Below are 17,745 nucleotides of genomic sequence, written 5' to 3' on the forward strand. Positions count from 1 at the left end.
GATCTCTTCGGCGAATGAACCGGCCAGCTGCTGATGAATAGGGGATTAAAATGATATCAGACATGACACATTTCCTATAACCTGAACCTTAAATAACACTGAAGTGTACATATAATCATAATATATAAACTAATAATAAACTAAATACTATCTGCTCATAAATCACTGTATAACAGAACCAATATGAATATGAATTATATAAATAACTAAATGTTGTAATGCGAGTGTGTGCGTGCATATTTTACCGTGCGATCGCAGTATGCCACGTGTAGCGTGGCATACTGAGTGCAATCGCACAATAAAACAATATTAACCAATATTCTTTCGTTCATCCAATTATACGACTTCGACAATATAAAGAACTAAATTTTTGATTCTTACTACATCTGATCTAATTCCTGTATAATACGTCCTTAACTGCAATGATGATAAGGTTCTTAATAATATACATACGATCATAAAGATCTATTTATATTTGGCCTATAAGAGGTTAAATGCACTAATGACAATACCTAACTGCAACTTGATGCAGGCTCTATTTGATTCGCTACAGAGAGTTTAAAATCCCGGCTTTAATGAACAACGGGTTTGCTTGGACAAATCCGTTCACAGCAAAACATGCGTCGGCGTCCCGCTGTGTGCTTCTCTTCAAAAAAGAAATGCTTTTATTCTGACATTTTGATTCATTTAATAGACTATCTGCTCCATTTTTATATGTAGGCCTTAGCACTTTGCCCAATCCCAAGCACTAGAATACAATAGGCAGTTAGCAATTCATCCCTGTCATTTAGTACATACATGAAACCATTAAGACTATCAGGTAATAATCCCTGTTGATAATTTTGGGAAATATTGCTCATAAATTACCTACTGGAATTGACTCCAAAAGGGATAAATGTAACATCAACATATATGATATTTATCAATATACTATCCCTATTATAAGTGCAATATTAGAACTGTATTAAGCCATTATCAAGGGATCAATAATGGACCTAAAAATATAAATTATACTACAGAATCCAAGATGAAGAAATATTATTAATATTATATGAGAATCAGGGAAGAATTTTAACTCACATATTCTGTTCATATTTTGCTGGTTTTAATAAGACATGACAATTTTATTATAATTCAGATAAAAGTTAAGTTATATTTATAGAATACATACTGTATATATAATTCAGCAGTTTAAATTTGATAAAGGACTTTTGTACACCATATATTAAACCAGTCTTTTCTCCATTTTCTTTTATGATGTCTTTGTTTACTGGCATGGTAGAACCTCAATGCCACTGAGGACTAAAAAAAATTAAAAAACAATTTGTTAAAAAACTATTTCTAAGGACCATGGATATGAGCCATGGTCCTTACAAACAGACACCAGAGCGACAACAATTCTGGATACAGATGGCTGTCTAAGGAAGTTTGTCCCTACTTTCAATATGTTTTGACTGTGGTTTAGTGGTCTTTTTGGCCTTTAAAGATATTGCCGTTTTAAATTTCCTCTGCAAAGTCACAGAATAATGGTGAGTAACCGATTATTTGGAAATTCTTTGTTTTAACCATTAGGGACTAGGCTATTTAATTTATAAATCCAGTATCAACTTGTCTTTAGGACTGTTCTAATGTGTACTCCATGTAAGCATTCCTTTAGGATTAGCCTTTTATATACTCAATGTAAACTTGTCTTTATGATTGTACTATTGTTAGGAACAATGAAGTTGTGTTGCTGCTAAAGATGGTTTATTGAGACTCAGCAGCAGTCAGGAAATAACAACAGATTCACAATACTGAACTGGCAATAATGATACACAGGATGATATCTGAAGCACATCAGTAACACAGTGCTGACCAGAAAAGAGGGATCTGCAAACAAGTATGGAGAGGAAAATATCAGGCAGTTGACAGATTCTGGCAATGAAGAAGTGTTTCACACACACTGTTATGTACTCAGTATGTAACTGTAGTAGAGCAGCCTGAGAGTTTCATGCTATAGATGGAAGAGGTGTCAGGAAACCAAGCCGAGTAGTCTGTGCCAGAAATCACCGTAGTCCAGAAGTCAAGGTAGAGAACCAGTACCAACGGAGTTGTAGAGCCAGCAATGGGAGCCAGAAATCACCGTAATGCAGAGCCAGGATCCAGAAGATACCTTTAATGTAGAGTCAGAGGTCCATAATGCACAGTAATATATACCCAGGAATTAAATGGAGCTGAAGGTAAATGGAGAAAAGCTTTTTTCACATTTAAGGTGTAAATCATTCACAGCGCACATTTGTTCATTGCACAAAGAACAAAGGTAAAACATAATTTAAAAGACAATTGGCTAAACAGGGCAAGCACCGCATTGTAGAACTGGGGTCTGAATGATGGACAAGTATCAGGCAGGGATGAGAAAGAGCAGTGGAGTGTCAGGGGGTTGATAGAGGAAAGATTAGGCTGGTGTAGGAGGTAATGGTTCCTGCCAGCTGACGGAGGATGGAGATCGGGAGAAGGACTGCGAGGACCCTTGTTCTTTTTCCTTTGGGTAAGTTACCCCAGGTCTTGTGAATCTGTGTGCTCTCCAAAAGTGAGGAGACAGTGAAGCCGGACCACTGCCCTGCTGGCAGTCACTGGGGCTTTGCACTGCCAGGAAAGCGTAAGCCAATAGCTGGATTTCCCAAGGTGGTCATATTAGGACCGGTATTGTATTGTATGTACTACTATCATGTTCATTGTGCATATCTGTGTTTGTTACACCTGTACATATGTTGCTTTTGTGCCTGTTGTTGCTGTTCCATGAATAACAGCTACCATTGGTTAAGTTGGATATCTACCTGGGTGTAAGTATTTACCCACGTACAGGGGAAGTCGGTAGGCTGTTCAGCCTTGGTAGACTCCGTTCCTTCACAATCTTGATCAGCCCAAGAGGACCTTACAGTATATATAATTTAATCTGTTTCTTATTTGGCACTGACTTATTTAAAACTGTCGTCTTTATTCAATAATAACCCTTAAGCGTGCTATAGTTGTTCTTCGTGTTCTAGTCTGCTCCCTTTTCTTCTGTTTAATACATATTTGCTATATGCATCAAAAACTTTGCCTCTGCAGACTGAACTCAAGAACTTGGAGCCACTCAATGTAAACTATCACTGTTTGCCAATGACCTCTGTAAGCAAGTACGGAGAACAGGTGCTGTTTGCTGGGGTAGACAGTAAAGTATAGCAGCAGAAGACCAAGTCACACAAGCCCAAGCATTTGGTGCAACTGGCCTCAGCCAGTTTTATCAAACAGAGAAATAAAATAAAAACCCTTTACAAAAGAAAAATGTCTCCCTTAGTGAGCGCTTCCTATACAATGCAGTCACAGTGTAGACAACGAGAGTGCCACTCCACTCAAATAATAAATATCTAAACCAGAAGATATTGTGTCCACCAAAGGTGCAAAGAACAAAACACATATAGAAATATATCACACAGTAATAAAAGTTATTTCATTTAAGCATAGCCCGTTCTTAAACATCTTTTCAATTTTTTAATTTGTTTTAGGTTGTTTCAAATATTGTCTCTGTTCTTCTTTTTTTTAGAAAAAGAGGATCTCTCATAGGTCATCAACAATGGAGTAACCCCGTGGATAGAGGAGAGAAACGAGAAAAAATATAATATGTTGTAGTACTTCTGGTAGATTCTGGAAACCAAATGTATCTATAAAAAAAACCTCTTTCTTTGTAAGTAGATGTAAAATATTATCATTACCACCACGTGAAGTCAATTTTAAACAAAGCCCCTTTGAAAATGTGCTTACTTTAATATACCTATAAATGTGGTCACCTGACGTGGTCCCATAGATCATTTCATATGCAGATGTACCGCCCGGAACTCAGTACATGTAAAAAATATATATAAAAAGCATCTTGGGTAATAGCTTCTTGAAATATCCAACACTTTATTGAGAGCATTAAAACTTTAAAACCACAAATGACATAAGGATCATCTCACATTTCATCATAATGCTTTCCAATCTACAAAGAATATAGCAAGTAGGCTCCCACCAGAGCCTCTCATTGTGTTCAGTGTGGAAAAGATAACTGGACCCAGGATTCTCTTACTGGATCACTTAATTCAGCTGTAGTAGTGTTCCTTGCTTGTAATACCCGTATACCACCAACACGTTTCGACCCGCACAAAGGAGTCTTATTTATACAAGACGTTGAACACATATTCACAAGTGCTAGACTTCCTTCAATGTACATAATTCACCCCTATTTGCTAAAAAAACTTCTAATTGCACTTAATGGAGTCTTTAATCTTGTAGAAACCATTTCAGTTCAAAATCATCGCTAAGTCCATAGGGGACGAAAGTCTTCAAATGATAAATGTTTTCCATCTTCATTTATGCATCATTCTTAATTATTTTGATCCCACAAAACGATTTAATTTTTAATTGCACTTGTAGAACACTGATGTTCTTCTTTGCAGTGTGCTAATAAAGAATGGTTGATATTCCCTTTTTTTAATATTACATAAATGCTCGCTAAGTCGTGTTTTTAGAGCTCTGCTGGTTTTTCCTACATACTGCTTATTGCAACTACACTGTATTAAATACCGTATATACTCGAGTATAAGTCGACCCGAATATAAGCCGAGGCACCTATTTTTACCACAAAAAACTGGGAAAACTTATTGACTCGAGTATAAGCCTAGGGTGGGAAATGACTTGCTTCTTTTAATAAACTCAGGCTCCCAAAATGTCTCCACATGTACCAAAAAATCAGCAACCATATTAGTAAGGTGTATATATTGTGCATATATAGTGTATATAGCGTTTACATGGGATAGCAGATGCCACAATTTGGAAAATATTGGAGAGGATATGTTTGTTATTAATAATTACTAGATAAACTGCTCAACCTAGGTACTGCGCCCCCTTATCCTACTAGGCTGTCTTTAGGACAGTACACACATCTTGCATCTCTTTCTCATTGACGAGGAGCTCTGGATATGTCCCCCTGTGTTTACTATCTTCTGTGCCTGGTAGGAAGGGATTTTCTTCAGCCCTTAACTTCCACTGCGGAAGATAAGAGCTGAGGGACCGGAGAACAGGCACTCACTCGCGTATAAGCCGAGAGGGGCTTTTTCCAGCATAAAAAATGTGCTGAAAAAGTAGGCTTATACTCGAGTATATACAGTATATAACATTCTTTGAATGACAAGTTATAAAATCTTTGATCGTAAACTCAGAACCATTTGTCATTAATACATACTTTGTGATTTTTCTTTGTTCACTAGTAATTGTCTTACAGAGTATATAACGTCCACATTTGTGGAACTCTGTTGTTTTTATATGCCCATTATGGATGTTTCTAGGTAGCACACTGTAAACTAAGGTATTTTTCAAATTTAGGGCCTTCCAGTATATAAATCTTGGTTTACTAGGTAATAGGTTCTTTAAAGTTGGATTACTTTTGTGTGAAATATATCTATATGTGTTTTGTTCTTTGCACCTGTAGTGGACACAATCTTTTTCTGTTTTAAAATAAAAACCCTTGCCTTTCTGGCACTCACTTAACATATGTCACTCCTGACTAGCAAATCTAATCTCAACATAAGAAGTATCAGCTTGGTTTACTCACAGGCAGATATCAGGCTTGCTCTAACAGAGAGTCTGCAGCCCCTGTTCCCAGGCAGTGAGTGAGTGTATGTCCAGCCTGACTGCCTTTCAAATACCTCTCCACAGGTGCAGTGCAAATGAGCCTGCACTTAGGCTGGGGGCTCAGAAGACCCAGAACAGGACTGATGAACAGAGCCCGTCCTCTCTCTCCATTCATAAAACCAGGGACCCTTACCATATTTACCTACAGATGGGAAACACACTGTGGGAAGCTTTGCCCATATACAAAAACAATCTCCCTGTTGTTTTAATGTACACAAAGCAGAAACCCTGCCATTCAGCACTAATCCAGTGACTTTATCATACCTCTTACTGACTCTCTCAAATAACTTAGTATCACTTCTGAACCTTTTTAAAGACCTAGAAGACTACGGTAAAATACCTGGTTACAAAATTAACAATTTCAAAGCCGAAGCCCTAGCTCTTTATATACCTACTCTTTCTGTCAAAACCCTAGAGTTAACCTTTGATTTTCATTGGAGACTCCTATCTTTTTAATACTTAGGAACTCAAATTACAAAATAAAACAACCATTTATTCCAGGAAAATTGCCCACTGCTTCTAAACTCAATTAAATAAGAGATTATGGATTGGGGCTTCCTTTATATATCTTAGTTCAGAAGGATATATGTTCTAAAAATAAATTTTCTCCCACAGATACTATATTTACTGCAAACACTTCCTGTGTCCTCCCCGGGGTCATATCTTACCACATTGTAAACACTATGAAGCAAGGTCATATGGAAAGGTAAAGCCTAGGATTAAACGGTCTTGTCTCACATTATCTCCTGCCAAGCTGACCCAGATATCAAAAAATGGTAGATTTGAAAATACCTTCCCTTAGACTCACACTTTAAATTCCCCACCATGTCTACCCAGAGATTATAGGCCAGCCTTGGCATATAATGGTCAAGGCATACAAACTCCCTGAATATCCCCCCCCCCCTCACTCCAATCTAGATGCACCCACTTTTCAAAATGGACAACACCACAAAATTTGCCTCACCCCGGAAACAAATGTATATTACACTGTTTTCGAACATATTAAGAGAATTTGTTCCTACCTCCTGGCTTGTACAAAAAAAAATACAAGGTTCCTCATTCCTTTCATAATTAATATCTTCTATCTTCAAATTAAAGGCATAATTCAAGCTCAACTGAAATCTTCCTCCACCAATGGTATTTGAAAGCAAATGCATGTATCAAGTAGACAAACAGGGATTCATTGCTCTGTTATATCACAATATTGCATTCCACATGGAACAGCCTCTAGAACTATGTGAAGCTGATATAAGGAGGTCTTTGGACTAGAAGGGATGGACATTCATCAAGCAACATATTGCTATAACTTCTCTAAATACCACTAGAAAATAGACTTCTATAAAATTTACACTAGATGTTATATGGTCCCTTCTAAACTCAAGAAAATATTCCCCAAAATTACTGATTTATGCTGGATACAATGTGGGAGCATATCAACTTTTTTTCATATTTGGTGGTAATGCCCCCACATCTCCACTTTCTGGAACCAACTAGCTGACTTTATAGAACACATTGTAGCTCCTGATTAGCTTAAGACCCTCTTGTCATGTTAAAATTCTATATTCTAACATATAGTATTATATTCCATAAAGTCATTCATCAAGCCAACCTATAAGTTAATCCATTACATATGCAATGCAGACCGGTTCCAGATAGCTAAAAACTAGAAAAACCCGAACGCACCATGTAACACAGCCATTACATCACATATCTGTTACATTGTCTCCATTAAAAACATTAAAATTTTAGTCCATGACCAGATTAACAATTTCCAAAAAACATGGGAGCCCTGATACTCCTTTCACACACTCCCATTCCAGGATCCCTCTAAATTAGTCTCATATAGTTTAATTGTGTGTGTTTACAGGAATACCCTCCCCCCCCCCCTTGAACTTTATCTATGCCTTTACCTGGCAGGCTGTTCCCCATTCCTCCTCCCCTTCATTTCCCTCTATCCAACGCAAAAATAAAAAATCCAGAAAAGCAAGAAATTATTATACATGTTACTTTTTTATTTTGTTTACGGTTTTCTACTTCAATACAAGAACTCATTGGTTTGAGCTTTACATAGCTCTAAGATTTTTTGTTAGAATTTTTATATTCGTAGATTTGTGTTTTATAACTACGTTACATTTGTTTGTCTCTTATATTCCTTGTTGCTATGAATACGATATAAAAAAAATTTGTAAATAATATTTTTTATGAAAGACAGAAGCTACAAAAAAAGCACAAAGACAGCTCAGAGAGTCCAGAGAGAGGTGGTAAATGTACGTTTTCAGTGTATTATTTTTTAATTTAATGCGGACCTTCAACTAAATTTGTGGGCTCTAGTGACATCTTCACCAAGGCTCAATTGTTAATATTGTATGATAAACTGACTCCTACTAAACATGAAGGGATAATCCTTGCCCCTCCATTTTACTACACCAGAAAAGCAATTGAATTTAAGTGGAATTCTCCTAGTTCCTTGACGTTTGCATTCTGGAAGCAACTTTCAATTCTGTGCTACCATTGTACAAACTTACCTATATTAATCACGGCTGTCCAGACAAATGCCTGAAACTCTGGTCAATTTAAATAATCCCATCACTAATGCACAACAACTGGGTTGAGGTCAGCTCTGATTGAGGAATAATTAGAATATGAAAGTGCTAGGTAGGATCCCAACCAACTTCCTTTTCTATCTTTTCTTTTGCTTTTTAAGAGTATGTTTTTACTCTACCATTACCATACAATTCTCCAATATTGTATTAATACTATATCATTAAAACTGATTTGCTTTCAAAGTTTTAGTTGAATGAATTTCACTTCAGTGCTGGGCAATTTAATTTTTACACCTATAACACTTTTTAAGAGGTAGCTAATAAACATAAATTTAACATTGTGCATTTTAAGTGTACCAGACATACTGTATAATGAAGTAATTTCACTGTACTGTCAGTGTTGCTCTATATATATATCTCTGCTCTACAGTTTGTCAAACATTAAAACAATACAAAAAGAAGAAAGTGAGATGTCTTGTAGTATAAAAATATACTGTACCAGCAATCTATTAAAAAAAGGCTAAAAATGCACTCCCGGTAAAAGATGCTGACATCCTTCATGTATCAATTGAAAAAGGATCAAATAATGTTCATCACCTCCAGCAGACTGGCGTTAGTGCTCGCCAATGTTGAGCAGTATAATCCCCATTATTTTTTTGGGACTGTTAGGATCCTTCATTCATTTTATTTAACGCGATGAATAATGAATATCTTGCTTTTAAAATTTCTATAACAAATATTGTATATTTTATAGCACTATAAATTTATATGTACATAAAAAAAAATCATAAAAGTAATTTAGTGTATAAAGCAGATAATATTTTGTTCCCAGTTGATTAATTTTGTTGATGCAATTCAAAAACAATTATCTTATTTTACATATTGAATGAAATAAAGTGGCTGAAAACATGTCTAGCTGCGAGGTATGGCGCACATTTTATAAGGTAATGGTGCATTAGTGAACCCAGAAACAGGGGTGAGGTCCAGTTTAGCTCCAGGTGGAGCCTGGAATGTGAAGTTCTGTAGCAGGGTCGTGAAGAACACAAACAGCTCCGTTTTGGCTAGGGTCTCTCCAGCACAACTTCTTTTACCTAGTTAAAACATAAATAGGAAACAATTAAACCAGCATAATGCTAGCATATGTGAATAAAAGCAACATGCAATACATTTTTAAAAAATGAATAATAAATAATAATGAACATGTTATAAATCAGCAGTTGATTTTTTGTTGATTGGTGCCTTCAAGCTTCTTATTTTTCCCAATTGGATAGAGGAGGGTGAGCACAATTAATGACAGTTCCTAGTTACATTAATGCCATCTGTTATTGGCATTCAAGCAGCATTGAATGGTTTACAGAGCGCAAAAAATAATTATTATTATGCTCATGCCTGCTCCACTTTGCTCCTTCAGAGATGAACAAACAAATGTATGGACACTGTTTCCATGCTGAAAATAAAAAACCTACAATGGAGGAAAACTTCTTCTCTTTATATTTTTAGAAAGTGTGATATGAACTGTATTAAAGGGAAAATAGTCTGCTCTTCCATTCATTGTAATTAGTTTTTAATTGATCTAGCTCAGTGACTTAAAATCTAGAATGTTTGCTATTTGAGACAGGGCCTATTACTGAGGCCATTGGCATTTTATAAGATAAGAAAGACCTATACAACAGGCACTACAGTTGTTTAATGAGAAACATCTCTCACTGATTTGGTCAGAGCCACATAAGATGATGGGAAATGTCCTTGTCTGTTTAAACACATATCACAATTTACAAGTTCAAGGCAGAATGAGAAACAGCCATAGTAATAGATTTTAAGAGCTGGCAAATTTTAGGGATTTCAATTTTTTTACTTGCTTCAAGCAAAGTGGTTTCCCCCTTTGTGATAAATATAATTAAATAATAAAGTAATGTAACACCCTCTCTGGTGTTGTTATTGACTCCTCCCAATGGCTGAATGTGTAGCCCGGCACTAGGACCCAGTGGAGACACACTGGGAATGTTACTTAGCAACATAAGACTGGTGTGAGGGGATCAGAACCTGTGTGGTGAGAGTGACAGCCAAGGTCCCAGGACTGAGGGGAGGAGGTCCTGGCATCCCCCTTTTACTGTGGGGTGCTGTTATGTGGCCTGTTGCCACAAGAGTTCATTATACATCACAGACAGAATGCTAATGAAATGGGACCGATTTGAAGGATAAATTACCTCAGAATGAAGCAGGATGATAGCAAGGAGAGGCAAACATTGAAGGGGCTGAGAGAGAAGCATGTAAAGAGATATCACCCCCGACAAGGAGGGGTGAGAGATAATAGCCCTGAAGAGGAGGGGTGAGAGATAATAGCCCTGAAGAGGAGGGGTGAGAGATAATAGCCCCGAAGAGGAGGGGTGAGAGATAATAACCCCGAAGAGGAGGGGTGAGAGATAATAGCCCCGAAGAGGAGGGGTGAGAGATAATAGCCCCGAAGAGGAGGGGTGAGAGATAATAGCCCCGAAGAGGAGGGGTGAGAGATAATAGCCCCGAAGAGGAGGGGTGAGAGATAATAACCCCGAAGAGGAGGGGTGAGAGATAATAACCCCGAAGAGGAGGGGTGAGAGATAATAGCCCCAAAGAGGTGGGGTGAGAGATAATAGCCCCGAAGAGGAGGGGTGAGAGATAATAGTCCCGAAGAGGAGGGGTGAGAGATAATAGCCCCGAAGAGGAGGGGTGAGAGATAATAGCCCCGAAGAGGAGGGGTGAGAGATAATAACCCCGAAGAGGAGGGGTGAGAGATAATAGCCCCGAAGAGGAGGGGTGAGAGATAATAGCCCCAAAGAGGTGGGGTGAGAGATAATAGCCCCGAAGAGGAGGGGTGAGAGATAATAGCCTCGAAGAGGAGGGGTGAGAGATAATAGCCCCGAAGAGGAGGGGTGAGAGATAATAGTCCCAAAGAGGAGGGTGAGAGATAATAACCCCAAAGAGGAGGGGTAAGAGATAATAGCCCCGAAGAGGAGGGGTGAGTGATGATAGCTCCGAAGAGGAGGGGTGAGAGATAATAGCTCCGAAGAGGAGGGGTGAGAGATAATAACCCCGCAGAGGAAGGATGATAGATAATAGCCTCGCAGAGGAGGGGTGAGAGATAATAGCCCAGCAGAGGAGAAATGAGTGATATTACCCCCACACAGGAAAGGTAAGTGAATACCGCTGTGAGAAAGAAATGTAAGCTAAAAAATACACAATTTTAAATGTGATTACCCCATTATTATTCAGTCCATGAATCCATTAACAACTGTGCAGGAGGAGATAGGAGATATATATAGGATCTGTATATATTTACTTTATTGCTGTATGTGCTGGATTGAAGAAGGAGTGTAAATAAAGAGGGTTTTTTTCATTATAGAGATGGTCTGGCGCCTACATTATTGAGACATCTGATTGCTCTGCACCACCATGTTGGGACACATCAATTTTGTCCCAACATCTTCAAAGAGACTTTTTAAAAATAACCTGCACGTTTGGGAACCCTCTGGTCACCTACATCCACGCCAGGAGCTAGCCAGGGCTAGAGAAGGAGGTGCACAGCCTAAACTCTGCACCTCAACACTACACACAGTGACAGGGGGTCACAGTTACAATATTTATCAGATATAATTAACTAAATAAAGTCCAATCAAATGATAGTGTTAGACTTTTTTCTTCCTCTTGACAGTTCCTACTTCAAACCATCAGAGACCGTTTTGACCAGTAATTCTGTCTCCTCATCCAAGATGGCCAATGATGCATTGTTTTTCATTGGTGATGATTATGTTTCCTTTCTGGGCCAAGAAATGGTCACATCCTTTTGTACTCAGTGCTTGAGCACTGTGGTGTCCTCCTGCTCTCTACTCCAATGTGATTTTCACTTAATCAGCAATCATGTGCACTAATCCTGACTTATATCTAACTTCTCTCAACCTGCATTAGGTGTGTTCCTGACCCAGTTGGTCTTTGATTACTATCTGACTATCATATTTCTACATGTATCTAGTGTTCATGACAGGCAGTTACAATTAATGAGCAACAATCTATATACAGCAGATGCAGTCAATTATATGGGCTGAACTGGTATTCTTGAGAGCGCAGTCTATCAATTCACTAGAACCTAGTGACATTATTAAGTTTTTAAATGTACAAGAAGCTGGAAGACATCATTGGTCCCTAGTGAATTGACAATGTGTGTTCTGAATATTGGCTCATCCTACAAGATGGCTGCCTCCACAGTGTGTAGGCAACAGGTAAACTTTCACAGGTTATAGTTTATTATATTATTGGTTTATATAGTATAGTATTTTGCATATGTATAATCTTTCTTGATGAATGTTTTTTGTGGACCTAACAAGTTATTTAAAAATTCAAAACAAATTAATAACTATTATGTAATATGGGTGTGATTACGCTGCATATTATAATGCTTATACACGCTAAAAACAGAGTATAAATAAAATGATAATACAATAAGTATCCAGAAATGGTAACATACAAACGGACAAAGGGCATTTGGGGTGTCAAACAAAGTGTTCAAAAGTTGCGCCCTGATGGTGCTCGTACATATGTTGATAGCTGTGTTCTGGATGTAATTGACAGCGATGTACTTTGTTCAGTAGAGATGAGCGGTTTGGATTTGGTGAATTACAAACATATCTGACATAGGGATATGAGTGAAACTGAGTCATGACTTGGATTTGCACGCCAACTTCGGATCTCAAATTTATGGGAAACAATTGTGGGAGAACTTGCAATATACTATATATATATATATATATATATATATATATATACATATATATATATATGTATATGTTAACCCCGGGCACCTGTCAAGGTGTAGTTAGTGATGTATATAGGGCAGAGCGGTGGCTTAGTGGTTAGCATTTCTGCCTTACAGCACTGGGGTCATGAGTTTGATTCCCGACCTTGGCCTTATCTGTTTGGAGTTTGTATGATCTCCCTGTGTTTGCGTGGGTTTCCTCCGGGTGCTCTGGTTTCCTCCCACACTCCAAAAACAAAGGGTAGGTTAATTGGCTGCTATTAAATTTCCCTTAGTCTCTGTCTGTCTGTCTGTGTGTGTGTGTATGTTAGGGGATTTAGACTGTAAGCTCCAATGGGGCAGGGACTGATGTGAATGAGTTCTCTGTACAGCGCTGTGGAAGTAGTGGCGCCATATAAATAGATAGATGATGATGATGTATAATGGTCAGAAGATGCCCAGATTGTATAGGTGAAACAGTGATAGTATTTATTGACAAATGTAAGTAAAATAGGCAACAATTAGATATTAGTTCAGAACAAGCATAAAACATTCCAGTATAGTGGGTTACCATAGCTGTATAACCATAATATGCATAGATGAAGTATCACAAATGTAGTTGCATAGAGACTACATCATCATCACCATCATTTATTTATATAGCGCCAGCAAATTCCGTAGCGCTTTACAATTGGGAACAAACATTAATAAAACAATACTGGGTAATACATACAGACAGAGAGGTAAGGGAACCCTGCTTGCAAGCTTACATCATAGATATTACCAACTTCGTACAATCTGAGCATCTTCTGACCACTATACATCACTAAGGACACATTGGTGTGCCTGGGGTTCCCACAACATTACTATATAGGGATAGGACCCCCTCCCCTTTCCACTTTCCCATTTGGCCAGCAAATATACCCAGTGGGAAAGCGCAGGAATTTCACCACTCTGTTTTACATATATATATATATATATATATATATATATATATATATATATATATATCCCTCCCACATTTTACCAAGTGCCATTTTAGAATATGCAGCGTGTAGGGAGGATGTTAGGTCTGCACAGAAAATAGTGTTCAGGGTAAAAGGGGGACAAAGAAAGCAATAGAATTGCGTGATTATTGTAAAGCTGTTCAATAAAGATTATTCAGCTAGAATAGTTTGATGATCAATTGAGTTTAGAGCAGGCGCTCTAGTTGCTACTGGTTCTTGTTAATGCATATATAATAGTACTAATATATAGACTGAGTTAGATATCATTCTGAACTAAGTAGTATATTTAGTGGAGGAAAACAGCATGATGTTTCTGCATGACTATTAGCAGCAGAATCCAAAAAAACAAAAATATTTATTTCTTATAAAATGTAAAGCTTTTCTAGTGAAAATAATATGGTGTGGGGCAGTGACATCTGAAATAATTTCGAAAAAAAAACTGGGTGTTTACGTGTGAGAGACAACGCAGCTGCAAACCTCAAAAAAACGCTATATATTCTAATCTTTACTATCTTTCAATACTTGTTACTTTTGAAAGTCAGTGACATCTATATTTAAAAAAGGGTGCTTGTGTGTGTGTATTTTTCTGGGCATTTTCAATATGTGGAAAAAAAAATAATCTGCCATGCCACCAACTGAAGCAAGTCCATTAGATAAATTAAGCAACAACAAAAAATTAGTGTAAGGGGCAAGAGATAAAAATGTTGAAACGCTGTGCACACATTAAATTTGGAACATTACACAGCATGCATCATGGAGAGTGAAGAGGCAGTAACTATCAGATGTCATTAGATGGACAGAGCCATCAGTAGATATTTAGACAAGTAGATACCCAATTGTAAAGAGCTACGTAATTTTCTGACACTAAATAAGTAAATGTTGATGCTGATAGATGAAGGTAGCTTGCATCCTTTCTACAAAACTTTAAAAACTATGCACACAATACAGTTTTCAATGGTCATAGCATTCGATAGCCAAGAGCAGGGCTTTCATACCTTGTTTTACTTATATGCTTACGTAACTCTGCCCTTTTGAATCAAACCAGAGGACATATATATTTATGGGTTGACAGGGCTGAAGAATCATTACCCCGGTGGAAGCTTCGTCAAATCCCAGGGTAAAGGGACTGCCCAAGACTTGCAGCGGAGGTGCTCCCCAAGACCCATGTATATAAAAAGAGAATATATATACATATTTATATATTCTATTAATAAGTGTAAGAAATACTGTATGCAAAACAGACAGTACAGATAGGCCAATAGTTGCCCTTCCCACACATGTAAGTATGTGTAATACTCATAATGATGCAGATTTGGTTGCCCACAACACGTCTTGATAATAAAATTGAAAGTCTACATACTAACAAATTAAGAGGACATATTTTGGCATTGGCAAAGAATACATGTAGAGATGGAGATATGATGGCTGACGAATTACGCTAAGTTATGGAGTTAGAGAATCGTATAGACTGATTAATTATTTTTGGAATTGAGTGAGAAAAAGCAAAATCCTTCATTAAGACATCTCGCTGCAGACCAGGGAGGGGCTGGAAATATTTTGCCCAGGGGCAAGACTCGACTCAGCAGTCTTTTAGGACAATTTTAAAGGAAAGAAAATGCAGATGGCCCAGTGACCCAACCTAAGTTAGCCCACTATGGTACTGGCCCGGGTGTCAGATGTCCCCCTGCCTCCTAGCCCAGCCAGCCCCTTTTGAAGACTTTGGCCAATATTGGTTACTATTGGGACAGTTGTGAAGGGATCAATAAAAAATAGACTGGAAATGACAGGAAAAGAAAGTTAATGATATAAATGGTAACACAGGAGCAAAAACAACTTAAAATGGCAATATTTACCTATGTTTCCCAATTTTAATTAAATTCAGATCCAAAACCAAAACCTTTCATCATTTTTGGGCAGAACGTGTCACAAAACCAAAATTCAAACACATTTTAGAACCAAAACCACATCCAAAATCAAAAACATTGGGTCAGCGTACATCTTTAATATCTTCAATACATATACTGATGTTAATATTAGAGCATAAGATCATTCTACGTTTGTGCTTTAGTAGCAAAGTAAATATTGTTCTGAAGTGATCAAAATGAATGTTACCTAATGAGAAAGGTATGAACGCTTCATTCTTCTTGAAATGTCCTTTTGAGTCAAGAAAATGTCCTGGGTAAAACTCTTCTGGTTTCTCAAAGTAGGCTTTATCTCTCAGTACAGAGGCCAGTAATGGGATAATGATGGTGCCCTGGGGGAAAATATAAGAGTAAGGTTAAAACAGATAATCAAAATAGGCATCACTGCTCCTTTTTAAAAGCAAACATTCGAATTACATGTTCACCATGAAATGACAAGAAAAGACAGAAAACTACTGTAAATAGATTTGAGATTTAAATTGCTGAGTTAATCAACTTAAGTGAAGCTACTATATTTATAAACTATTATAAAGGATGTTTTTAAAATACATATTACACAATAATATAACTAAACAAATTAACAATTTAAAACAGCCTCATGATCAGGGAGCGGTGACATCAGAACACACAGATTATAAATATTTTCTGTATGGTGAAGCTACTATTGTTATTTCACCACTTTATGTATTAAGTGTTCCCGGCACCTCTTAGATCAGTGGAGGGCAACAGCGGCAGAGAATTAGGTAGACCGGGGTCAGCCGACTTCTGCATCACAAGTCCTCATGTGAAACAGGGAGGTCACGTTACATAACCGAGGAGGAGAGTGTGCAGTGTGCTTTCTAACCTTCCTCATTGTGGCCCTTTGTCTTCTTGGAGGGCCACATCTTGTCTTTGGCAAAACACACCTAAAAAGGTTAGTAGATACTGTATATCTAACATATATTTCCTCCTTAAACTCCAACTGCTTTTTCTTATTCTGTAATCTCATTTTTCTCAATTTCATGAATTTAAATGAGGCACCTAATTTTGAAAATGTAGGAAATTTATTGTTAAAAGCAAAGCAAACAAAGAGTGTACATTTGTACCTGGCCAAACCGTGTTATTATGCAAGGAGTGTAAATGCAATTTTTTCTGTATGCAGGGAGAATACTGTCGGCATAAGGCACATGAAGCACATGAAAACTGCTTTATTTTTACACTGCAATTTAAAGTTAAGCTAGAGCACCCCCCTGCCTCCGACTCTAAATCTGTCTTCACATTTATTTATGTTTTGAATAAACATTTTTGTTGGGTTTTACAAAAGGAAATGCAAAGATAACATAAAAAACATTAGAATTGTATAAAAGCAAATAACAGAGTAATCAGTAGTAGAATAAAAAAAACAAGCCTCAACAAGTGAGGTGACAAGTATGATGGAAAAAGTTATGCATGGTCAATCGTGCCTGTCTTCACATTTTTAATTTTCTACACCCCTGCAGTACAACATGGTGTTGTCATAATTGTGTCACTCATAGATTCTTGCCATGTAATTCAGTGCACACAACCATTACTGACCAACCACACATGTCACTAACAGCCTTATGTGTTTTACATGGATGCTGTGTATATTAATTACATGGCCAGGCATAAATGGATTGGGATCATGTCCCTGTAGTCAATGCATACAACAATTATAGGGGTTATATGTAGAAAAATTTATACAGATAGGAATATTTCATATTTTAAAATATATCTGGGCTGTCCTCTTGTCATAATCTGCTGAAAAGATGTGGAAGCCAGGCTCTTCTACAGATGGGAAGAGGTGACAGGCCACATCA

General features: G+C 37.4%; 1 protein-coding gene across 1 annotated transcript in view; it reads right to left on the reverse strand.

The window, feature by feature from the left end:
• Positions 1 to 9,146: 9,146 nt before the first annotated feature.
• The window catches only part of LOC142143455 (cytochrome P450 2K1-like), a 34,370-nt gene continuing 25,771 nt past the window's right edge, over positions 9,147 to 17,745 (reverse strand). The window contains exons 8-9 of the mRNA XM_075201305.1: positions 16,119 to 16,260; positions 9,147 to 9,325 (exon numbers count right to left, since the gene is read on the reverse strand). Coding sequence (XP_075057406.1) covers positions 9,147 to 9,325; positions 16,119 to 16,260 — 321 coding nt within the window. The remainder of the gene's footprint in view (positions 9,326 to 16,118; positions 16,261 to 17,745) is intronic.

The sequence above is a fragment of the Mixophyes fleayi genome, chromosome 3 (genome assembly GCF_038048845.1).
Source record: "Mixophyes fleayi isolate aMixFle1 chromosome 3, aMixFle1.hap1, whole genome shotgun sequence".
NCBI lineage: Eukaryota > Metazoa > Chordata > Amphibia > Anura > Limnodynastidae > Mixophyes > Mixophyes fleayi.